The sequence below is a fragment of the Cuculus canorus genome, chromosome 8, assembly GCF_017976375.1.
Source record: "Cuculus canorus isolate bCucCan1 chromosome 8, bCucCan1.pri, whole genome shotgun sequence".
NCBI lineage: Eukaryota > Metazoa > Chordata > Aves > Cuculiformes > Cuculidae > Cuculus > Cuculus canorus.
The window spans coordinates 26,825,427-26,850,720 of NC_071408.1; the positions used below are offsets into that span (position 1 = coordinate 26,825,427).

Sequence of the window (25,294 nt, forward strand, 5' to 3'; positions counted from 1 at the left end):
ATTCTTAAATAGCTTTTGAATAAACACTCTTAATAACTGATTGTGCAAGAACTGATTGTACAGATTTCAGTGTAGTCATCATCTTGTGTTAGGTGGATGTAAGTAAAATCTATAATGACTTCCAGCAGACACTAAGCACACATTCTCTTTTATATCTGCCCATCTCCAGTGCTACAGTAAGAGCACGCCTTATCTGTACAGTGATTTCTATACACTGCTCTTCTCTGCCCTGTCTCTCGAGACTGTTGGAGACTGTAAATTACTCTGTGTACAAGGCTTGCTGCAACTGGACTCTAATTTATATAGAGAGATTATGTCTCTCTGGTCAAGAGATTAGAAAATGTGTCCACAAAAGCTAGAGAGATCGATTTCTTTTTGATTTCTTTCAATAAAATTCAAGTACTGGCATTTTCAATTTTAAAGCTGACAGAATTATTAACACCGGTTAAAGACATGTACGCTCTGGCTTTCACATGTTACAGAAAGAAAAGGGGGATTCAGATCTCTCTTTTACTGGTGGATTCTATTTATTTTTCTTGTCAAGAACTGCAGTAAAGGCAGACACAGGATATTCCGATTGCATTCTTTGGCATTTTGAAAGGAAAACTGGAATGTAGACCAGTTTCCCTTAGCCAGAATGACAAAGCACTTCTATTTAACCAGTGAAGTAAGCCCTTCCTTTCTCTAGCAGCACAGTATTTACACTCCTTGTTTCACTTTGACAAAGACATTTCCCAGAAAGTCACCACGAGGTCAAGGTTATAGTAATTCTGAAATCATCTGAGACATACTAAAGGCTTTTAAGACTCAATATCCACCCTCAAAAAGGTGAGAGCTGTGGAGCAGAGAGGAAAGTAAAATCAGTGGTGTTCATCTGTACTAATTTCCCCTTTCCTCTCTCAGGACTTTTTTTAATCCAAGCAGGCACAATATTTGCCATAAAATTAAACTAGGCACCAGTTGCAGAAATGTAGGGATAAGGCACTCCAAACATGTCTCTGCATAACAATAAATTGGAGGACCTATTTCTACATCGGCATGTTTTGATAAATGTCTAGCACTGAAAAATTGGGACCGGTCACTCAAATGAGGTTTGGATTTGGGCAAAAGCTGTATTTGTGGAAATTACTCTCAGCCTACTCAAACATTCCAATGTGAACTGAGAGTTCCTGTTTCATGCAAAAGGCAAATAATCAAGAGACAGTGTGAAAAAAAAAAGCATTTCCGGAGGTGAAAAAAAAAAAACAACAAAAAACCTAATAACAGATAGAAGTAAATTTAAGAAGAGTAATTTGTTCTAGCAGAAAGCTTTGTATTTTAGAGATTACAGGTATTTTCTGAGGGTCAGGGGAAAAGAAAAAAGGCAACAGAAATGGTAGGAGATTCATATGCCTCTGGATATTTGGTGTTGTGAAGTAACAATAGCCAAAGGATCCTTCAGACTTTCCATATATTCTTCAGTTTAGGCTGTCAATACTGCTATGGAAGGAGCAATTGGTAAATCCTTTTTGCATTGGGTAAGTTGAATCACATAGCGTTAAGCGTGACTCACCATCACGTAAGCACAGAAAGTAGGTCTTGAAAGGATCTTGAGCCATCGTCTAGTCCATCCTCATGCCCCACAGCAGTGCCAGTAAGTCCAAACCACACCTACACTCATCTGTCAAAACCCTTCTTGTAACTGACAGTCAATGTTTAGATATCTTTTATGTGCAAAGCTTTTTCAATGTCTAACCAAGACGGCCCTGATGCCACATCCTGTTCCTCACAGATATGAAATCCATAGCTTCCCCTTTGCAAGGGCTTTTTGCATGTTTGGAAAGCATCAGCATGCCTCCTCTCAAACCTCTCGAGATCCTGTAACTGTAAGCGCTTCCATCTTTCATCACAACTCACCTTCCCCAGACCTTGCAGCGTTGTTGCTTCTGTCTTGTCCGCTGGCTTATGCTTTTCTTGAAGAGGTTTGCCCCTAAACAGACCCAATATTGCAGCTGAAGTCTTGCTCTGCTTCATGGTACAGCAAACTCCTAGGAACTACACTCCCGTTTATACATCATAGCAAGGGACTTGGGCTCCCCAATCATCCCCTTTGGTTTTTGAAGATGGAGGAGCAGGATACTGATGACAATAAGTGGTAGATTCAAAAACAGAGTAGCTGTACTATCCATTTCTAGATATCCAGTTCTTCCATTTGCCCACTACAAGGTGAAGAATAAACAAGCTCTCCTTATACTTCCACATAACACAGAGTTCAACTGACTAGGGAGCCCCTCCTGCACAGGCCCAAGCCATTATGAAGAGGTTTTCACTCTTAACACTTCCAGTCAACAGCACTTGGAAAGAAAAGGCTCTGACAGCCTCCCCTGCTTCCTGCAAGGCTGTCTCATTTTAGAAGTGCAAGTACATTTGCTGATGGGAAATCGGGGAAAAAAACAGACCATCAATCCACATGACCCTCAGATGCAATACTGACCAGAATGTGTACCACCGTACTAAAATTTGCTGAAAAGGAACTCGGACCACTTTATAAGTAATGCCAACTTAGAGCTGAAATTCCCCAAAATAAAGACTTTTGCTTCCTATCTTTCAGAAGTGGAATTTAAGTTCCTCCCTTATCATAATCAGTATTAGGACATTTTTGTGCATGTAACGAGAATTCTCCAGATTGCCTAATAAACTTTTCAAGAAGTAAATTATCTGCTCCATCTCTGCAATCCTGTCACAAGACACCCAGCCTGACTGGTTTTAGGAGGGAGACATTTCCTCTTCAGCTTTCCTAAACTTTTGCACAGAAACACAACTTCTCTCAGCCCTGTGCCTCTCTTCCCCACAGAACCAACCTCTGCCACTGCAGGTTAGACTGCTCATCTGCTGGGGATCAGTCCTCCAGGTTGAAAGTGTGGCCCTCTTGAGAGAAGGGAACAAAGCATCAAAGGATTACACATAATCAAGCTCCAATATTAAAAAAAACGTGCTACTGACACTCCTGGTGCTCCTTTCTGAATGGACTTCTCTCTGAACTCATTCATGCCGCCAGTTCATATGTTTCTGCATCGTGTTCCCATGGTAACACATAAACCAAATTTCTCTTCTAACATTTGATCATGCAAGACAGAACACACTACATTATTATAAACTGGTCTTTCAACATGGATTTAGATTCAATAATTCCTCCTTCCCCCCTCCTCCTCAATGTTTAGGAAACCAAAGCTGCAGCGACACCTTTGTACTGGACTGCTGAGATCTGGCTACAAGAACAAGGCTTGTTTAGGATCAGGAATAGTAACAGCAATAGTAAAGGAATCAATCACAACAGTAAGGTCAAGAGTGAAAAGCAGTCTGGCAAGGAAAATAATGACAATCTGCAAAATATTTACCTGAAATAACTTAAAAGCCAGCCACTTCCACCCTTGCTTCTAATGCAGCCCTTGCACAAAACAGCTTTTGATAAATGTCTTAGAGTTGGGAAACAATTAGATCCAAGACAATTATTATTCTTCTGCTTCTCCAGGTTTTTGGCCCTTAGTCTTTAACTCATACGTACAATTATTCTCCCTGAACTACATCATGTCCTTTTAAGGGTAAATCATTTGGACACTGCCAAGTCACTGGTGTGCTTCTGAATTTCATAAATTTCCATCTAAAAGATGAAAATTATGCAAACCATTTCGAAAAGTGATAAACATGAATTTATTTATTCCATAGGAAGAGAATAGCAGCAACCTCTGTAACTCTATCTTGCAGTGAAAATGACCTAGGAGCAAGTCTTTGAAGACAGTAAATATTCCACAGCAGTGACTTCCACTGACCTCCACGGGACCCCAGAGAAGACCTTTGGATCCCGTGTGAGTTCAGCTGCTAGGAGTGCTGCTTACTATGGCAAAATCCATCTGAACTAGGTTTAAATTATGCACAAGAAGGATCTTTCCACGTTGTTAAATAAGAGCACGCTTTCTGCAGAACAGTTAGTGCACAAAACAAACAATGCGTTCAGATTGATTGTTTTGTTTCAGACATTTGCTTCAGCACAATGCACATTAAACTGCTTTGGGAAATTCATCCATTAAGTTCCTGCACATTAATGAACTTAATTCAGCGGTCAGTTGATGTTTTTAGTGACAGAGCTGAACATCTACGCTTGTCCTCATTTAAGAGGCTGACTGAGCCCTCACAACAGTTCAGCTTCTACATGAACACAGCTTCTATTCCCAACAAATCCACTGTCCTGACGGCTGTTTGGGCAGGAAGCCCAACAATAAAATGGCTCTGAATAGATTCAATTTTTACAGCTTGTTTCCCACCTTTTCATCTAGCTGGCACGAGCTAATAGCGCAATGGGGCATCTTGAGAAGGGTTTTCATCTTCCCCCTCCGTCAGGAGCACAGTATCATCTTAATATCACATACTCCAAAACCCCTCATGAAGCTAACACAAAAGGCATTAAAAACAACATTACAGAACAACAAAAAAGAATTCCACCAAGAAAGAGGACACTCCTGGTGGACACCGCACACACTTGCTCTGTATGGCAACCTCTGCCCACAGAAATCTTTCTCTTAAATAAATGAAACAGAAAGGAAAAGATAGAAGAAGGGAGAAGCATCACAATGGGAGGCACAGCCCACAGCATGCAAACATTCCCATAGACATCTTGTAGTAACACACAGAATTGTTTCCAAGTGTGGTGTTTGCCAGTTTGTTGCGTTTAGAAGCAGACTGAATGCCTAACGACGTATTAGTTGTCTTAATCTAAAAGTAGCATGACCCAAACAAGTTCTTGTTTTCCCTGCTGAACACAGGCTGACCACTGGAACGGGACTTATGACAATAACAACCTGAGTTCTCACCTCCCAAAAGAAAGCTTTCAGCTGAGTCACCAGCCCAGGCCAGAGGGATGCTTGGCCAAACCAGCAGCCGGAGGATTTACAAGCGGAAGAGTCGGGCACCATATTATAGCTATAGCACTTACCCTGTCCCACCCCACTCACTGGTCTCTTTCTGACTTTATCTCCCCGAGCACCACTGCCCGAGGCCTGGGTTAACAAGTCCCAAGGCATGTTCTGTTGCTCCTTTTTCGCCATGAGGCTTTAGTAATGCAAATACACGCATACATTTGACTGATTTCTGTGGGCCTAAGACTAAAACCATTCCAGCGAAGGATCCAGGCCCCAGATTTAGAACCTTCAAAAAAAAGGTGCACAAACAAATCCTAGTTGAGAGCCCAATATTGTATTGTTCTCTGCTTACTTGTCCACGTTCACTCTTCCAAGTTCCCAGTCCTATGAGTGGCATCTTCTGCCCAGTGTGGAGCACAACGAAGTTGCACGCTGCAGACATTTTCGCCTGAAGAACAACAAAAGCAAACTGAGTTTTGCAGCAATCCAGTAAGTTGCAACAATTTGCCTTTTCTACGCAAAAATAAATCAATAAAATCAGAGACATCCTCATGATGCCAGAGTACAGATGAAGTACGTTCTTCTACCTTTTACTGGTATGAAGATTAATAGCTACCCTGCAGAGACACAAAAAGGCGTGATTTTTCTCCTCTTCCTTCTTATTCTCTATTCTCCTTTACAATGCAGAGGGTTAAGACTTCTCAGAGTTCAGAAGTAAAAACAGAAGCATCCTGCAATAACAAAATTAACGGAGAAGCCCATGCTTTAAAAAAAAAAAACCAAAAAAACCCCAGCAGTAAGCATTGATGAGGCAAAATGGAGAGAGAGAGAATTGTCTGTCCTTAGTGTATAGCAATTCCATACAACTTCTGGACCAAGTCTTTCTCTTTCACCACCTGGCCCTGAAACCAAGCTCTAGTTACTGCTGCAGTTGGGGATAAACACACTTTGTCAGAAACAGCTCACCCAGGTTATGGTTTCAAGACCTGATACACGCAGGGGGTTGATAAAAGAATGAATGGTAAAGGCACATATAAAAGTGATATATAAAAGATATAAAAATGAATATGGAGGCACAGCCCAGAAAAAAACCCAACAATAATAATAAAACAGGGATCTGAAGAACAACACTGCTCAAGGATCCGTCCCATCAGATATGTGCTTTGTCATCCCTGAATCCCAGTTTTTACCAACTCAGCGCTGAACTACAGCTCATTATCAAAGCTGTCTGGCACTGCCAAGAAAACCAGAAACATTTTGTGTTCCCTTAGGACATTGTTTAAAAACTGTTACATACCTGCAAAAGGCAAACACTATCAAATCAGAGGACAACTGATTGGGTTTTTTAAACACCAAAAACCTTCTCTGTGATGCAAAGCCAGGACTAGCAGAGAGGACAAAATGAAGACACTTTCAGAGGTGGACCCTAGGAAACAACACCTCCGTGCACAAAGCACAAAATTGGTGCATATATAATTCTCTTTAATCATTCCAACACAGAACTAGCTACATGCAAAGTGAGCTAAAGCACAGCAGGTTCTTACACATTTATGTGTTTTGAATCAAAAAATAACCTTGTTTTCCTGCTCTTCGCTGTCTCCCTGCTCATTCAGAAAGAGACACTATCTGTTAAAGAGCTGAAAGATTCCTTCTTCCCACAGTGCCCAAAATCTTCATGTGGACTCTGATGGGAATTTGAGACTGAGACCTCAACTCTAGCATAATATGCATTTCACGGACAAACAGAATCCAGTAACTAGCGTTGTTGTAGAAAGTGTCGAACACTTGATTTAGCACAAACTCACATCGGAGCAGCATTCTTCTGTTACTAAAGGAAGAATTAAAAAAGATCAGGCCAAGTCAGTGGCCACTTTGAGCTTGAGCTTCCTTCTCATGCTCAGCACTGTGATATCCAAGCAAATTCCTTGTGAAATTCAACAGAACAAACATCCAGCAGGACCTTTCATTACCTTTGCTGGCTTTATAGCTGCTGCAAACAGCAATCTGCTCACAGTAGCAAAGCTTTTTATCAAAAAGGAAGGTTTTACAGTGTGCCCCAACATCCTCACATTCTGCATTTCCGGTCAAACTGTTAAAAAGAAACCACACGCAGGATGAGCTCCAGAGCTGGCTGGCTGACTTCAGCAGAAGCTGAGGAGGTTACTTCCCAAGTTCAGCTGTGTCCAAACTCATTAATGTTATCTGTTTAAAAAAAAAACGACAAAACCAAGAGTGGAAGCACACAATGCTGGATGAACAGCTGCCTGTGTAGGAGGAAGGGATGTTTTCAAAGCACAGCACAGTATCCCAAAATAGGTCTGCCTTCTCCATGTTGTTATCATTTTCCTCAGACAATGAAGTCCCAGCTGAGGGATGTTTTCGCACAGAAAGCTTGTATTTTCAATTTCTTGCTTAGCTTCTCAAGCTATACTTTTTGTAGATTTACAGCAGACACCAAACAGCAAACTTGTTCTACAGAGAGACATCATAGCAGTCGGAGCGATCCTGACCTGAAGGTCATTATACACCCAGGAGCTGTGATCCACCCAACAGTTAACCTGAGCAGGTCCAAGCTTCAAGCACAGCATGGCCTTCAGGCTTGTGCTGTGGGACACACAACCTATGGCTGCAGGACAGTTACAGCTGGCATTAATGGGAGTTTGCAGGCAGCTCCCACTTGGTACCTGTGTTTACACCAGCTACGTGTCCTTGCCTTTATCGAAAAGAGCAGGGAGTTCTCATGGAAGCATCCTTTCTGTTTGACAGTAGAAATGATGAATAGAGTTGTTTTCTTCTAAGAAAGTCCCTAACGGCTCAAGTAACTGAAACAGGGAAACCCTCTCTATGGACAGGGTCTGCACAACACGCTGTGTGTGAATCGCAGGTCTGCAACACACAACTCACAAACCACAACTGGTTTGGGTTGGAAGGGATCTTAAAGATCCTCTAGTTCCAAACCCCCTGTCACTGGGGTTGGAACTTCATCTATACATTTAGCTCCATATACACTTATACATTTAGCTCTAATAAGTTTATCCTCTTTCTTTATACGTCTGTCTCTAACAAATAGCTTTCGGGATGATACTTTACAGAGCCTGAGTGCTTTTCTTATCAGGACTATAACAGACCACCACCTCCTGGTGCAAAACTGCAGTTAAACACAAACTAATGGCTAAAACGAATTTGAACTGAGATGTATTAGGTCCAGATGTTAAAGCTGATGGTAATCGTCGGTGAACCAAACTGTGGGTGGGTATTCGCCTATTTTTTTGGGCAAGGAGTCAGAGAAGGAAGAATGACAATAACAACAGTATTCTATTCTTAATTTGCACAGCAATTTTGTAGTCACCTACACACAAGTATGTAATTTTTACCTGAATTCAGTTGCCTAAATAAAAGTATCTTCTTACACCATGCAATACAACAAAAGACAGGCTTCTTTTTTTGCATTGGCTTATAAGACAACCATATCCTTTACACAACCACGTTGCACAATCACCTTAAATGCAATACTTCAGCCCAGAAGACAAGGTACACATTTAATTAATAACCAGCATCAGCACATTTTCTAAGAACCACCTTACTCCATGTAACACTGTTGTATATTAACATTGCAGAGAGAGCAGAACTACAGCCTCTGGAAGAATGGAAACACACGAGAACTAGAAACACTGGAAGAAAAGACACTAATTAATACTTTCCACTCAGATTCTTCCCCTAATGAGGACATGAAGTAGGTAAGAGAAGTACAGTGTCTGCTAACTATCATTATTTGGTTCATTAAAGCGCAGGAAGCCTCTTTTTGGAAAGGCAAAGGCTAAAATAAACATGGAAGCAAACTAATTCTGGACAAGAAAGATGTGGGTTTGTCTTAATAATCCTCACCTCTCCCACTGCCACATTTCATAACAGAGCAACACTCAAGAGTAACTCAAAGAGCAGCCTGGCTGGGAGGGTGCAGCGCCAACGGGGGAAGCTGCCCATTTTTAACCCACTGATACCTAAAACGCTGGCAAATAAAACTCTCTAGGACTCATTTTGGAGTTTTAGAAAGCAAGCACCCTTTATCGGGCCTGGGCAACACGAGTGATCTCCATCAATGTGTGCAGCGAGACAAGAGCTGGGGACAGAATATATTTCCCACTTAACAGGCATATGGATAAATTTTCCCAGAAATCTTATGCATATTCTATTATTTTGACTAATTTTAATGTTCTTATGAACTTCACAACAGCCAGAACTCTTGCTGATTTGGAGCTTTGGAGCCAGCTCTGCCTGACCTTGCATTGGAGATAGAGAAAGGCTGCAAACAGGTGATTCTAGAAATAGAATAGGGAAAGGCTGCAAACAGAGGTGATTGAAGAAGAAACCACATCTGTTCAGCATAGATCAGACTGAATACAAGGTGTTATCACCTCCAAAGAATGAACAGTGTCTAGAAAAAAAGAAAACAGGCTGTCAGAGGGACATTGTGTCTAACTTTAAAAGAACAGAATCACTTAGATGAAACTTGAGCTTAAATCAAAATATTCCACTTTGTAACAGCAACTACTTCTTGTAAAACACATCAATAAGCATCACACCGATGTGTACACAGGTGCCCAAGGCGGACACGACAGCCCGTGCTGCTGAATCGCTTTTTTTCGGGGGAAAAGCCCGGTTCCCGTGAGTTCTGTGGCAGTGCCGGAGGCGGCAGCGCCCATCCCCGCGTTATCGGGGCGGCCAGGAGGGCAGCGCCCCGCCCGCCGCCGCACTCACCCGCACCGGCACCGAAAGCCTCCTTTATCCCTCTTTTCCTTCCTTTATCCCTCTTTCCCTGCTTATCCCGCCTCTGCTTTGCCCGGTCCTTCCGCTTCCGCTGCGCTCCGACAGACGGACGGACGGACGGACGGAGGCTCCGCCGAGTCCCTGCAGGAGGGAAAGGCATCAAATCCCAGCTCGGAGAATGCTTCTTCCCGCAGGGGGGCGTTTTCGGCTCTCCCTCCCTTGCTGTTCTACCACGAGGTGCTAATAGCACAAAGGGCAATCACAATTAAAACCCGAATTCTTGTCTTGGAGGTGTCCCTGCCCATCGCAGGGAGTGGGACTGGATGGGCTTTAAGGTCCTTTCCAACCCAAACCATTCTATGATTCAATGGCTATTCTGAGAGATCAAGCTTTACTTAACTTGTTACTGAACCAAGAAGTAGTTACTATTGCAAACATTGGAATATTTTTTATTTAAGCTAATGCAAAGTTAACCTTCATCTAAATAATGGTATTTTTTAAAAGACCATCTCCTGCTGATAGCAAGTTTTCTTTCAAACGGTGTTTTTCCAGACACTATTCATTCTTTGGAGATGATAATGCCTTGTGTTCAGTCTGATCTGTGCTGAACACGTGTTTTTTCCATAATCACCTCTGCAGCCTTTCCCTATTCCAGTTCTATAATCACCTCTGTTTATAGCCTTTACCCACCTCAAACGCAAGGTCAGGCAGAGCTGACTATAAATTAGCAAGAGTTCTGACTGTTGTAAAGTTCACAAGAACATTCAAATTAGACCTTGGAAAGTAATGGAATATGCTTAAGATTTCTGGGAAAACGTATCCATATGCCTGTAAGTGGGAAATATATTCTGTCTCCAGCTCTCGTTTCGCTGCACGATTGATGGAAATCGCTCATGTTGCCCAGGCCTGATTAAAGGATGCGTGCTTTCTAAAACTCCAAAACGAGGCTTCAGAGATTATTTGCTGGCATTTCTGGTATTGTTAGAACGAGAAAGGTAACAAATTATTAGTAGCGATTAACAATAGCAATGCATCTCATCATTACTACAAGAGAATAAGTATAGTAATTAATAAATAGTCAACAATGTCCTGTCATCGTCATCCAGATCTGCTGTCCATGGGGAGCCTTTTTTTTTTGTCTCCAGCAAAGATCTGGAGAGCCTGTCCTGGCAATTAGGAAGGCCTATGCAGTAGGTGGGATCTCCAACCATCGCTGCGAGGGGCCCAGCTTTCATATCGTTGAGTAAACAAATCATATCACCCCAAAAATGCAGAGTCTCTGGCCCCAGCTGCTTACTGCCCCCCTGGCACAGCCCAACTCTACTGACAATATGACTGAGGCATTTTCTCACTCTCTGCACCAAGAACAGCACAGCACAACTCCACTGATACGTGAGAAGACGCAGAATAAACAGTACACGTAGCAATGCAATACGAATTGTCCAGAGGTCACCTCTGTTGTTTTAGGTCTGTTAATCAAGTCCTGTCACTTCACTCCCTCTCGCCTCCAGGGGTACAGGAGGTCTTGTGGCCGCTGCACCCTCAGCCTCCACTCCTGGGCAGTTGGTCGAAGCTGCCCCATTTGTTTCTCTCCCGCACATTCAGTTTGTCTCCCATCAGGAAATCCAGGCAGTCCAGACTCTCCCATTCCCATAAATCTGATGGGCTGCACCGCACAGGGGGAAAGGACACAAGCAAACTTCACAGCTAAAGCCTGCGTGACATGTATGCACTTACAGAACAGCCTCCTTTGTCTGCTGTTTATCTTGGCCTCTTGAACCTGTTCTGGGTTTTTTTTTAGGTAAAATTTCCTCAGTTTTGTGTGCAGCCCTAAAGAGCAGGAGTCTGGGGAAAGTCCACAGCCAGTCACACCCACTTCGCTCCAGCTCTTGTGCTAAAATGTGCAGGCAGAGACAGAAGCGGCACTTCCCGAGAGGACCCGGGCTCCTTCTGTTGCAGGTGCACGAGAATACATTTCCTTGTTTGCACAAAAAGATCGAAAGTAAGATTAAAGCAGACTGATAACAGCAAGAGAACTTACTTCTGGGTAGGTGCAATCCTGCTGTTGGAGTCAGATACAGTCTTCAACAGAAGCAGACTTTGTCCTGTACCTGGAAGACTACCCCTAGGTTTACCGGAATGTACACCTAATCTTAAACACAACTAAAGAAAATTATAACCAGTTTTGACTTTTACCACAGGCTTCCATTTTTAGAAGTAATTTCTAGACATTCAGAATTTGAAAATAGTAAGATTAGATCAAAAAAAAAAAAAGGCAAAATATGTATCCACAAGGGCTTTGCAGAGGCTGTTATTTATTTCCAGAAAGATAATTCTGCTGCAGATTCTTTCCTTGCTGTTCTGACTTGAACTGCTCAGGAGGCTTAAAGGCACAAAGGTTAATTAATCTCTTGGGTGTTCACATGCCCAGACTTTTCTGTCGTGCAGCTTGTTTCAGCAAAATATGGGAAAGTGGAAAGAGAGTGCAAGGACAATTAAAAGTAACAGGAAAAAGAGAATTGCAAACAGGAAAGAATAAAGGGTGAGGAAACACTGCTGGGGTTGATTTATTTTTATGAAGATCCTGTCAATCGCAAATCTATCAGAAAATGCACAGTCTTAATGCAATGAGATTAACAAGCCTCAGCCTCTCATAATCATAGAATTACCATAGAATCGTTTGGTTGGAAAAGACCTTTGAGGTCATTGATTCCAACTGTCCAAAAAGTAATAGGGAGTAAAAGAAAAAAGGCAAGGAAGACTAAAGCATTTTGTCATCAAAAGGCAGTGATTATCCAAACATCAGTAATGAAGTTTGTTAATTAACAAAATATGTATATGTAGAGAAGGAAGAGGTAATGCCAGACATTTTGACCTAGAAATATAGTCTTCTCTTGAGCAAAACAAGGAAAGCAAATCTGTGCATTGTATATTTAATGATATGTAATTGTTTTCATCAAAACTATTACACCCCAGCTGCTTGTGCATAAATGCCCCATGGCTTGGGAACATGCCAGTTGTTGACTTTTCAGTTGCTTTTTTGCATATATTATACTAAAATGTCCCCATGTGGCCAGGATTTTCTTCTTACTATGCCCCTGATGGTACCTTGTGTATACAGTAAATTCAGGATTCAACAGGCTTTCTCTGTGTGCAGAGATCAGCTCTACAGAACATTCTTGATGATGTCCTAATGCGCTGGCTTTAGAGGGCACGCATGGATGTGTATGTGCTCAAGAGGCGTTGCCCAGCATTGCCCAAACCCCGTTCACACTACTGTTCCGATTAAGTTCATTTTACTTCAGAAATTCTGCATACACTTGCATACAATCCTCAAATTCTCTTCTGACAAAATGCATGGAAACCCAAATGCATGGTAGTGTTTTGAAATAAAACCTGTATTTTTGCCTTTGTTTTTATCCACAGCAGGGGTTTTGGTTTTCACATTAGGAACCTATTCCCAACCAAGATACATGGGAGATACTGTGATCAGAACGATACGTGTAAAACCTAGTGTGGCTACGAGTCTGGAAATCTTTCACAGAATCATAGAATAGTTTGGGTTGGAAAGGACCTTAAAGATCATCCAGTTCCAACCCCCCTGCCATGGGCAGAGACACCTCCCACTGGATCAGGCTGCCCAATGCCCCATCCAACCTAGCCTTGAACACTTCCAGGGATGGGGCAGCCACAGCTTCTCTGGGCAACCTGTGCCACTGCCTCACCACTCTCATGGTGAAGAAATTCCTCCTTATGTCTCATCTAAATCTGCCCCTCTCCAGTTTATACCCATTCCCCCTCATCCTATCACCACAAGCCTTTGTGAACAGTGAACTATCTTCAGATAGTTTCAGCGCTCCAGCACTGCAGGGCCAGCCAGCTCCTCCTTGTTAATATATAAACTACTTCTTTTGGCCATGTCTGGATGGATGGGTGCAAGGAGGCCCACACCGGGGCTTCGGATGCTCCATGCTAATCAGGGACCAGCTGATCCTGTCTGGCAGCTGTTTTAGCAAAACAGTACACCACACTTAACCTGCTGTGTGAAGAACAGAGTGTGGAGAAGCAAGGTGCGGAAAGAACTCTGGCCTTCCAGCACCTGTTTGGATAGACGTGCCCTTTTTGAGAGAATTTATTTTTTCTTTATCTAAGTAGCATCTTAGATCTAAAGATTGAAAAAGGCTACAGAAACCCACCTGCGCACTGAACAAGGAGCAGCTCTCACTATTTATCACTCCAAAACGTCCAGAAAGTGATATTTGGAAAGACTAGCTCAGAAATTAATCAAAAATAATGAGGCCATGGACATATGAATGGAAATGTAATGATTAAGGTGGGAACCCGGAACAAACTGCATTGCGGTAGCTATGCAAAATGGGTATATTATGCATCAGAAAGTGTGAGAAATGAGCATAACAAGCATTAAAGGAGTCTGAAACCATGAGAAAGTAATTACTGCTTTGTCCATTGGTAAACAGGCCACAGTTGCATTAAGACTACATTGTTCTAAGGGTTTTAATTAGGACTGCCTGACCTTTCAGGGGTTAATCTGTTCACAGGTTCGTGGCCTGAGTTGATAGGTAGGTATAGAAATGTCTCAATCTATAGAGCTCAGTTGTCATAACAACATTGATGTTAAGAGAGTAGCAAATTCCTTTCTGTAAAAGGTTAAGCATGCTGTAACAATATAAACAGCAGTAGAAAAACTACTTGCCTTAAGGTGAGTGCAGATTTTTTCCTGAGCACACATATACATGTAATTTCGCTTTTATTATTTAAGGAGCAATTTCATCTGGTACTGAAAGCTGTAATCTCCCGGGTGAATGGCCACAGGGGTATGTACGGTCACCCAGCAACACTACACAGGGATGCAGATCACAAACATTTAAAGTCGGTTAATCCTTTGTGGGTTTCTCCTTGTTACAATTTATAATTAGGTTTTAGCAGGTATAAGAAACACAACTGTACCTGCAAAACAGGGGAGTAGAAGTCAGTTGGTAAACCCCTTTATAGCTTTTGACTAAAGGAAGCATTGATACGTCCTTAATGGCCTTTAGTATTCATTATCTAACAAAGCTTTTATATTTAAATTTAGGGTTTGGTCCTCAAAAAGTACCACATTGCTTCAATTCAGTCTTGGATCCAAACAAGAGCCAAGGATTAACAATTCTCTTTCGAGGATTCACTGAGGCTAAATGTCCCTCAGGGTAACTTCACTCTGGGAATGGTGCAAAACTCCTTGGAGTGAATAACTGTATTTTCCAAGAGTTTCCATACTCTCCCAAAGCTCCAAGGTTCGACTTTATTTAGTTTTCAGCTTGCTTGCTGACTTGGATCAGTCTTCCCATTGCTGGAGAAGAATCAGTGGAAGCCTTAGGAGTCAGAATCGGGTGGAGGAGCTGGCTGATAGCACAGAGCCAGAGGAACATTTCCACTCCCTGGAGGTGTTCAAGGCCAGGTTGGATGAAGCTTTGAGCAGCCTGATCCACTGGGAGGTGTCCCTGCCCATGGCAGGGGGTTGGAACTGGATGAGCGTTAAGGTGTCTTCCAGCCCAAAGTATTTTATGGTTCTATGATAAAGATTTGACCCCATACCTGTAGAACGCTGTGAATGCACATTGCTTTGTTAACAGGTCTGGTTTTATTGATAATTAAGTCAACTTCCATCCATCTATGCGACACGCCAATCTTCTCTTATTTTCCCCCAGAATCCTGTGCATCCTCTGCCTCTTTGACGGCTTCTAAGGATTGGAGCTTTCTTAGATAAAGGCATTAAAAGAGGAATTTCTTCTCGCCGGAATCCTTCCTCCCTTCCCACTAACAGCCTTCACCCCGGCTGCTTCCAGGGCACCTCCCGGGACACTGTCCGGAGAATTATCACCCTTTAGTCACATTCCCCCCGCGCTGGCAGCAGCAGCCGGGCCCGTGTCCCCGCCGCGATAAGGGTGGGGGCGATTCTGCCCCGTCATGCTGCCCTGGCGGGGCCGGGAGCGGCGCGGGGCCTCGCGAGAGCCGAGCGCCTATAAAGGGGCGGCGGCGGCGCAGCGCGGGGCTCGGAGCGCGGCGCTGCGGGTGAGTGCGGCGGCGGCCCTCTTTGCTCCCCTCTCTTTTTGCTCGCCCTCTTCCCCCCCCCGCCCTTCTTATTGCTCTCGCCTTTTCCTTTTTTTTGCTCGCCCTCTCTCCCCCGTTTCTCTTTTTTTTACTTGCCCCACTCTCCCCCGCTTTTTTTTTTTGCCCTCACCCTCTCTCCCACCTTCTACTCATTTTTTTGCTCGCCCACTCTCCTCCTCTTTCCCTTTTATGCTCGCCATCTCCTCCCTTTCTCTCTCTTTTTGCTCGCCCTCTCTCCCCCCCTTTATTTTTTTTGGTCGCCCTCTTCCCCCCTTTCTCTCTCTTTTTGGTCGCCCTCTCTCCCCCTTTCGTTCTGTTTTTGGTCGCCCTCTCTGCCCCCCCTTTATTTTTTTTTTTCGCCCTCTCTGTCCCCTTTCTCTCTCCTTTTGGTCGCCCTCTCTGCCTCCTTTCTCTCTCCTTTTGGTCGCCCTCTCTGCCCCCTTTCTCTCTCCTTGTGGTCGCCCTCTCTCCCCCTCTTTGCACTGCCCCCTCTCTTTTTTCGCTCGCCCCTCTCTCTTCCCCCATTTCTCTCTTTTTTTTCTTCGCCTTGTTTTTCCCTCCTCTCTCTTTTTCGCTCTCGCCCGTCTCTCCCCCCTTTCTCTGTTTTTTTTGCTCTCGCCTTCTCCCACTCATCTCTCTCTCTTTCTGCACGAACGGGCTCTGCAGGGCCGCCCTTCTCTCCGCCGCGGTCGCTCTGCGGGGCTGCCGCTTTCTCCCGTGCCTGTTGTTCCCCGTCTGTGGGCGGAGGGAGGCTGGGGCCGAGGAGCCGGGGGGCAACGGGGCTGCGGAGCCACCTCCTTCCCTCCGTTGGGCGGGGGGCACCGGTGCGGGGAGCGAGGCCGTGTGCCCTTCCCGGGATGCACGAAGGGCTGGGGGCGCAGGGGGGCCCCCGCTGCCATGGGCAGGAATGCCTCCTACTGGCTCAGGCTGCCCAAAGCCCACCCAGCCTGGCCTTGAACACCTCCAGGGATGGGGCAGCCACAGCTTCCCTGGGCAACCTGTGCCAGGGCCTCACCACCTTCAGTGTGAAGAATGTCTTCCTAATAGCTAATCTAAATCTTGCCCTTTCTCGTTCCATCGCTGTACGCCCTTGTAAAAGGTCCCTCCCCATCTTTCCTTCAGCCTTTTCAGTACTGAAAGGCTGCTCTAAGGTCTCCTTGGAGCCTTCTCTTCTCCAGGCTGAACAACCCCAGCTCTCTCAGCCTGTCCTCACGTGGGAGGTGCTCCAGCCCTCTGATAATCCTTGTAGCTTTCTCTAGACCCGTTTCAATAGCTCCATCTCCTTCTTATGTTGAGAATTCCAGAACTGGACACAATACTCCAGATGAGGTCTCATAAGACAGTAATAGAGGGGCAGAATGCTCTCCCTCCTTCTGCTGGCTACGCTTCCTTTGATTCAGCCCAGGGCATGGGTGACCTTGTTTGCTGAGTGCCTGCATCCAGGACATAGGTGACTGTGACTCCGGAGCACCTACACCCAAGGGATAGGTGCCCTGCAGTCTCTGTCCATGGTTATGGTGCACCCCAACCTAGGGCATGGGTTACCCTGGTTGCGGTGTGCCTGAACTGAGAGCACGAGCGCCCCGTGGTCTGGGTGCCCATGGCTGCACAGCATCTGAGCCCAGGGGATGAGTGACCCTGGTTGTGGTGTGCCCGCACCAAGGGGATGGCTGACTGGCTCTGGAGCACCGACGCCTGAGGGATGAGTGCCCTACGGTCTGGGTGACCCCAACTGCAGTGCACTTGCACCCAGGAGATGGGTGTCCTGTGGTCTGTGTGGGGCTGCAATATCCCCGCACCCAGGGGATGGGTGCTTGCGTCGCACAGTCTGACCGCAGTGTGGTGGCTCAGCCGCATGTCTGTGACAGTCTGGAGTGGAAGGCTGAGAGTGTGTGTTGAAACAGCCTTTTGCTTATGCTCGAGATATCCTAAAGGTACAAATTACTAGTGAAGAGTGCAGGCCTGGCTTAATTATAATTGCTATTTGAAGATAATTGAGGCCATGTATGGCCACGAGCAACAGGAAGGTATTCTGACTGTATTCAAGCAGACCTGATTTGCAGCGTCCATTCTCCTTTCCTCTAGAATGAAAGGAAATAACATGCCGCGTCTGTGGTCTGTTCTGTGGGTTAGGAAATGCTGTGGCTTAAAATCCAAGCAGAACATGTGAGAACACTTGCTGACGCTGCACAGGAAAGCAGAAATGTGGGCAGGGCGCAGTAGGTACCCTGAGGAAAGCAGATGGCTCTCCTGCAGTATGAGGCAACTGAAATCTGCCGGTATTAAAGATTTTTGTGTACCTAAAAAGAGCCATGTGGTAGTTTTTTTTATTTGATATTGCATATCTAATATACTCCAGGGGATTGCGGATGGAACAAATGTAGGAGGGCTGGCATAGTGCTGAGCAAAAGGATGACCTTGAGCTTGAGTAAAGCGGAAGAATGTAGCTCACTCACAGAATGTGGGGTCGCACATTTTATACAAACTCAGTAGCTGGAGGTACCTTGGATAAACCTTGTGCAGTGGCTGTCCCTCTAATCCCTCTGACAGGACTGCATTTTTCAGAGTTGCACCTGCCTTTGTGGCTACATGAGATGCTTAGCAGAGGGATCATTGACTTCCTGCCAGAATGTGTCAGTAGAACCAATGAACGCTGGTGCCACCTTCATTCATAAGATTGTCTCCCAGTCTGATACAGTCAAAGACTAAACTGTTGGGTGAACATGGGGATAAAGAGCTTTGTTGCAAAATGCGGTTAGAAACACTGAACAGGTTGGCATTTCTCAAAAAGAAAACAGAGGTATCAGAGTACTGCTTATATACCATCAGGTTATGTAAGAGATGCTTTCTAGGTCATACATAATGAAAAGACTTCAAACTGATAAACTTGGGTTGAAGGCTGATGTTTGTGGCTTCTGGACTAGTTCTCCAGGGAGAGAGTGATGGGGAAGGAGCCAAGAAATGGTGTTCTAAACTGTTTATAGAATGGATGTAGTGCCTTGCAGCAGGACTTGGAAGAATCTTGGAATCTTGACTTTCCATAGCAACATGAGGCCCATGCTAACCTTTCAGATGTTTTTATCTTCAAGGGAGCTACTGCTTGTAGCAGTCTAAAGAATGACTTTGGTGAAATCACTTTTAAGATTTTGTGAGTTGAAGAAACATGGTTCATAAAGTTAGCTGTTTAAAAGATTATGCTGTGGAAGTAACTGGAATTCTAATGTGATATACTGCATTCCCAGACAGAGTAAAATACTGCACAGGGCGTATAACATGGCCAACCTCTCAGGGCAGGCAGCCAGAAGTATGTCTCTTGTCCTTGTGGTACCCTCTTAGCCCTTTTCAGTAGGGGTGGGAGGCAGGGAAGGACTTGGCTGTAGAGGTTTAAGACTTGTAAAATTTTAATTGCTGGCACAGTGTTGTTCCTGTGTATGCTCTGAGTCTTGGTAGCTGCAAATAAAACAGGGTTTAATTGTTTGAAAGGCTTAAGTGTAGTTATGCAGAGCACAGCTCCTGGAGATTAACAAATGTTCTTTTCTCCTGGAATCAACGGACGAATAAAGTTTTGAGGTCTTAAATTCTCTTGTAAACGTGAACAAGGGTCTCCTCATCAAAAGTTCTAAAGTACAGTTTTTTTAACTTGTCTACCAAGTGAGACTGGCAGACTTTCTGATTACTGTTGAAACTCTAGAAGGCTGTCCCTTTTCCAGACTGTGGTGAGCTGTTGCTGTCCAGAGATAACCTTTACTGTATCGTTGGGCGACTGGTGAGCCATAGATGTTGGAAGTGCTAGTAATCTATGTAGCGGCTTTGTCTGCATGTCTAGGTTGTGGTGATTGAACTGCCTGCATCTTACTGCGTTTCTTCTTTAGGGGAAAAATGCTAGTGTTTTGACTGGCCTACCCAGCTGACAAAGCTAAAACTAATTTCACTCTAAACCCTTGTATTGCAAGATCAAGTGCTGATTAAACTCTTTGGTTTTCAATATAAATTGATAGATGATTTGAATAAATGCTTACTTCCAGATGCAAATGCACTATTATTTAAACTTGTTATTAACTCTTATCTAGATTAAGCCAAGATGTCTTCAGGAAAGGCTTTCATTGGAAAACCAGCCCCTGAGTTTACTGCCACGGCTGTAATGCCAGATGGCCAATTCAAAGACATCAAACTCTCTGACTATAGAGGTAAGCTTATGCGTGTCCCGAATTACACAGGTATAATCTAGTCATATTGCAGGAATGAAGGGCATCCAATGACAGATACGTCTTGATTTTATTTCACAGCGATAGTGACCATTTAGCAGTAGCCTGAGTACACAGCTTGTGATGTGTTTCTTGGTGATGGCTGGAGTATGCTTGGGAAGCTTTTAGCAGCCCAGTTGAATGTTACAGCTAGGATAATTATTGCTGAGTAGCATAAAAGTCCTCTACACTGTAATCTTGGATTAGGCTTATTTGTCCTGTCTGTTGTATGATGAAGCTGATGTTACATCTCCAGAGTACTATGTGGAACAGCAAAAATATCTTCACTTGCAGATTTTCAGTCAATTGAAAGTGGATTCTTTCCTCTGACCAATCAAGTTCCATTCTCTAGGGTATTGGCAAAAAAACTTGCCAAAAAAGCTGCCTAAAATCAAAGGAAAAGCCTGAATTATTCAAATACTGATGTAGATGGCTTTAGGAAGAGACATTTCTAACTGTAAGCTGTGGCCCTTAGGCTACATGATGGCAGTGAGTGGGTATAGACTGGTCACCCACTTAATGAAAATGTCTCCTTGGCCTTTCAGACCCATAGCACTTCTCCACTCTGTTAGTAGTCAAGCATAGGATCTCCTAGTGTAGGTGCTTGGGGTACTCTGAGCAGGCCTGTGGGAGGAAGCTCGGTAGAGAGACAAACTGACAGTCTAGTTTTAGAGTCTCCAGTTGGGTAGGGTTCTGTTTATAAGCTGTAAAGTGGCCTTGAAAAGTGTTGTAAGTGCTGTTTGGCTGAAGTGTAAATCCTGTAGGTTTTTTATGGGCTTGCCACCAGCAGAGTAAAACAGGCATCTGTAGTTTGCCATTTAATCTTTAAAGGTGATGCCATATCAAGCACTTTCACTTCTTTCAGTATTCGAGTGGTTGATATTGAATATGATAACTCCTGTAAAGGTAAGAGATTAACTGGCTATCCTGCTCTTCTAGGAAAATATGTTGTGTTCTTCTTCTACCCCCTGGACTTCACTTTCGTCTGTCCAACTGAAATTATTGCATACAGTGACAGAGCTGATGAATTCAAGAAAATTAACTGTGAAGTAATTGGAGCTTCTGTTGACTCTCACTTTTGTCACCTTGCCTGGTAGGAATCAACCTTCGAACCTAATAAGTATTCTCCCTGGTCTCAGTTATTGCAGGAACTGAATCCTGAGCGTATTCAAACTTGCTTACCTAAGCACCCAAATAAAACCACTTGGGAAGTACTGGTAGTGCAAGGTGCTTCAGAACAGAACCAAGAATACTATTCAGTTCCTTTCTTGCCTCATGGCAGACTTGAGTGCAGTATTGCAGAAAGAGCCAGCTTCTGTCATGCCTTACTCTGAACTGTCTATTTTTAACATTTAAACTTGTCATTTTAGGATCAACACTCCTAAGAAACAAGGTGGTTTGGGGACTATGAAAATCCCACTGGTTTCTGACACAAATCGTGTCATTGCCAAAGAATATGGAGTACTTAAAGAGGATGAAGGTATTGCATACAGGTAATATGTGAGAAGATAAACTTGCTGTTATGTCTTATGTTGCAATATGTGGACGGAGCATGGCAGGTGAACAGGGCTTGGCTATGCTTCAACACCTGCAGCAAGCTGAAGCAATCAGCCATTCTAGATGTAAACTGCTTCAAGCTACCCACCACTCCTACAAGGGGAGGTGTACTTGTTGTCACTGTTTAGATGTTGCATGGTTTTGGTAAGCTAGGTAAATGCCTGCTGCTTGCCTTTGGTTACCTCTCTGCACAATCCAGGAGTCCCATGGAGGTGAGCTTCCGTAAACATTGGTAATGCGAGACTTATTTAGTCATGTAAGTCATTACAGGTTTTTAATCTAGTGATTAAAGTGAAGATGAATTAAAATCCATGCCTTATCTTTTAGTCAGCTGCTCAGTTAAAGTTGCTGAGGGAGTTGAACTTCCGCGAACTTTGGAGGACTGAACCATTGCTGGGGTGTGTTGTTCTTGAGAACAGCTCTTTGACTCTAAGAGTGCCTCTCCTTCAATTCCCCCTTTTCCTGTTTCCCTTCCACTTTTTCTCCAGTAGTGTCTTCCTTAAATAGGAAGTGTTGCTTTCCCATGTTAGTGTTTTTACTTACTTCCTGTCCTTCCTAGTTCCCACTGGCTTTCAGCCACTAATGTTTCAGTGCTGTGTGTACACTGATAGTCTTTGGTTTGGGGAAGAGGTCAGTAGCACTAGAAAACACAACTTACTGCTGTAATGGAATACTGAACTTGAGTTTTTGAAACTTACTTCAGCCTAATCTATCTTTCAAAGGCTGTGTTTAACTTTAGGATGTGCTTTTTAGGGGTCTGTTCATAATTGATGAGAAGGGGATCTTGAGGCAGATAACCATCAATGATCTTCCTGTTGGCCGTTGTGTTGATGAAACCCTCAGACTTGTCCAGGCGTTCCAGTTTACAGATAAGCATGGAGAAGGTAAGGGTTCTTCCTCTTTCTGATCTTAGTGTTCTCTGCAGAAACATCTGTTAATGGGACAGGTTAAATTGAGGTTTACTGAAAGGTACTAAGTACATGTATAGATCTGCACACAGCAAGTAACTGTGCCTGTTGAAATGCAGCCGGTCACATAGAGCTGCTTGTTGAAGGACACCATAGAACTGTATCTTATTGCAGTTAATGTTCCATTGAGGGCTTGCTAATGCTGAAATATCACTTAAACCAATGTGACGCTGGATATCTGCATCTATACAAGCATGTAACATTTGCGACTTTCAATTAGACGTGCAAAATACATGAGACAAATAAAGAAGATATAATAATTTAACCTGAAAGGGCAAGTATAATTTGGACTCTGTCAGATTTGTTAGACTGGTAACCATCGCTAATAATGTTGTCTTCTAAGCATGTAAATTCCTAGAAAGCCTGATGATCTATATCCATGTGTAGTGAGGGGAAAAATGGATGAGAATCTTTGTGCCTAGAGTTCGAGTAATATGAACTGCTCGAGGCTGGTAGCTTTTCTGCAGGAGTTACCAAAAAAACACTGCGGATGAAAGGTTTGAACCAGGTTATGGAGACAACATTTCTATATGTATTAGTAGCCTTCAGCTGTGATTTAATTAACTAATGACAGGTTTTGCTGCTGGTCATGCTTAACTTGCTTCACAACTGGTAAATCAATGGCAGATTTTATTAAAACAAGCTGCTATTGTGGCTATGCTATAGCCTGAAGAGCGTCAGTGGTTCTGAACTTGTATGGCATCCTCTGTCAGCTGAGGAGACATGCCTAATTTGATGGAGCTGTCACATGTCATTCAAATGCAGCCTATTGGGGTTTAGTACGCCCTGGAGTAGTCAAAAGCTGGCAAAAGCTTCTCCGGACTGCAGTCTCATCTAAATCTGGATAAACCAGAATAAAGTGTGTAGCAATACTTGGAAGCTGAGAATCCTGTAGCTGAAAAAAGTGCTGCTCAGAAATTGCTGCAATTTTGAGGCCATGCAACCTCTGCACTTTGGCCTTTTGATAGCCATATAGGGGAATTGGGGACAGTTTAACTCTTCTTCTCTCTTAAACTGGAGAATGGGACTAGGCTTAATTAAAGGTAAGGATAGTAATAGTTGTAAGGCCTTCTGACCCAAGCTGCAGGAGTTCGTGTTACCTTGCTCTTAAGCTTAGAATCGTAGAATCACTAGGTTGGAAAAAGACCTTTGAGATCATCAAGCCCAACTGTACCTGTCCAAAAGCTTCTGTGAAGCTTTTAAGCGATGTGGGGAGGAGTGCATGTGTAAAGGGCCCACTGTTCCACAGGCAAACGCCTGGTTTCTTGGGTGCTCCTATCTGATGAACAGATGGAAATGAGTAAAATAAACTGAATATAATGTAACACTGTACAATGAACTTTCTGTATGTTGCAAATACGTATTAGGTGTTTGGAGCTGCTAATTCACTTTTATGTTGTGTAAAGCATGTTCTGCAGGAGCAGCTGATAAGACTTAAACATTCTTATCATTTCAGTGTGCCCAGCTGGCTGGAAGCCTGGCAGTGACACAATCAAGCCTGATGTTCAGAAAAGCAAAGAGTATTTCTCTAAGCAGAAATAAACTTTCAGTCTGAGTGGAAACTAGTATGCCTTACGTAAAGAGCAAGCATCAGTTACTGAACTTTGACTAAGTCATTGCATCTGAGTCAAGGGATTCATGCTATAGGTATAAAGAGTAACTTTTTTACTTGAAGGAAAGTTTGTCCTATTGACAGTACATTCATAGAAATTATTAATGATTAATATCTGTACATCAAGCCTTGTTGACTTCAGTGATAGCGCAGTGTATGTGGTTAGCCATGTGTTGCATATCGAGTAGTGGTATCCTTTTGTAACTCTATTAAATAAACTTGTGGAAAGAGCATGCTGTCTACTGTTCTTATGTGTAGTCGTCAGGAGGCCTGAAAGCAGTGCAGGCTGCATGTCTGAAAGCACTGTAAGCTGACTAGTCTGTAGGTGTCTCAGCTCCTAAAGGCCTTTTCCAGCTATGTTAGAATGGCGATAGTAACACTTAAGTTTTTATGTTGCAGAAGTACTCTTTGCACTCAACCTGACTTTCCTCCTAGGTAAAGTAATATGGTTTGATAGTCAGACTTGAGTAATACAGCAGTGCCCAGAGCACAAAGCACAGTTGGGGCTGACAAAGTCTGGGCATATTTTCATGTACCATGTTGACTTAGTCATTTCTGCATCCACTTTGGTCAAAAGTGACTGTACATGCTGAATTTCTGGTAATCATCCATTCAGCTCAAACACTGTATGGAAGTGGAAGACTAGGCTTTCTGGAAAGCAAACTGCCTTGGATATATGACATCCATCCCTAATCTCTACCACTATGTGAAATGGGAGTGAGAATATGCCAATTATCCATTAGCTTGTCATATGACTAAGATCAAAAGAAGAGTGGCACTATAAAATCTGTTACTCAAATGTGCGCAGCCTTGTCTTTAATCTCTTTGTATTTCAAATGATTATATGCATACTGTAAAACTCAAAAGCACATGACTATAGCCCTAAGTTACAGTAAAGCTGTGTCTGCTGCGTAGCTTCATTGTTAAAGGTGGCTTGTAATAAAGTTCCTGATCTTCAGAGCTGAGGATTTGGGTAAGGAGCTATTGCCTAACAATATAAGGGAGTTAAAACCCTGTGATCTTTATGTACCTGTAAAGATATAACCCTTAAAGTTTCAAGGCCAAGACATTGAAGCTAACTTCAGCTCCTCTAGTAAACAAGTCTTGTCCTGCTTAGCAAGCAATAACAAAGTTGAGGCC

General features: G+C 43.5%; 2 protein-coding genes across 5 annotated transcripts in view; one reads left to right on the plus strand and one right to left on the minus strand.

Moving 5' to 3' along the window:
* Nucleotides 1-11,984, minus strand: part of AKR1A1 (aldo-keto reductase family 1 member A1) — a 27,652-nt gene extending 15,668 nt beyond the window's left edge. The window contains exons 1-3 of one of the 4 annotated variants that reach the window (XM_054072760.1): nt 9,654-9,815; nt 5,483-5,626; nt 5,248-5,343 (exon numbers count right to left, since the gene is read on the minus strand). In XM_054072760.1, coding sequence (XP_053928735.1) covers nt 5,248-5,337 — 90 coding nt within the window. In that variant the 5' untranslated portion in view covers nt 5,338-5,343; nt 5,483-5,626; nt 9,654-9,815. Of the gene's footprint in view, nt 1-5,247; nt 5,344-5,482; nt 5,627-9,653; nt 9,816-11,399; nt 11,598-11,703 lie in introns of those variants that run through there. The other 3 variants (XM_054072758.1, XM_054072759.1, XM_054072756.1) reach the window with 3 other exon arrangements.
* Nucleotides 11,985-15,696: 3,712 nt separating this feature from the next.
* On the plus strand, nt 15,697-24,387 carry PRDX1 (peroxiredoxin 1). The gene is made up of 6 exons (XM_054072763.1): nt 15,697-15,734; nt 19,844-19,960; nt 20,957-21,110; nt 21,388-21,510; nt 22,328-22,458; nt 23,999-24,387. Exons 2-6 carry the CDS (start codon nt 19,855-19,857, stop codon nt 24,082-24,084), a joined length of 600 nt encoding a protein of 199 aa, XP_053928738.1. The 5' UTR covers nt 15,697-15,734; nt 19,844-19,854; the 3' UTR covers nt 24,085-24,387.
* The last annotated feature ends 907 nt before the right edge of the window (nt 24,388-25,294 follow it).

What these genes read in the sequence shown, in the direction of transcription:
- PRDX1 (XM_054072763.1), top strand. Translation starts at nt 19,855, where the DNA reads ATGTCTTCAGGAAAGGCTTTCATTGGAAAACCAGCCCCTGAGTTTACT. An exon ending in CAAACTCTCTGACTATAGAG is followed by an intron (nt 19,961 to 20,956) that starts GTAAGCTTATGC and finishes CTGCTCTTCTAG; the next exon opens with GAAAATATGTTGTGTTCTTC. An exon ending in GATGAAGGTATTGCATACAG is followed by an intron (nt 21,511 to 22,327) that starts GTAATATGTGAG and finishes TGTGCTTTTTAG; the next exon opens with GGGTCTGTTCATAATTGATG.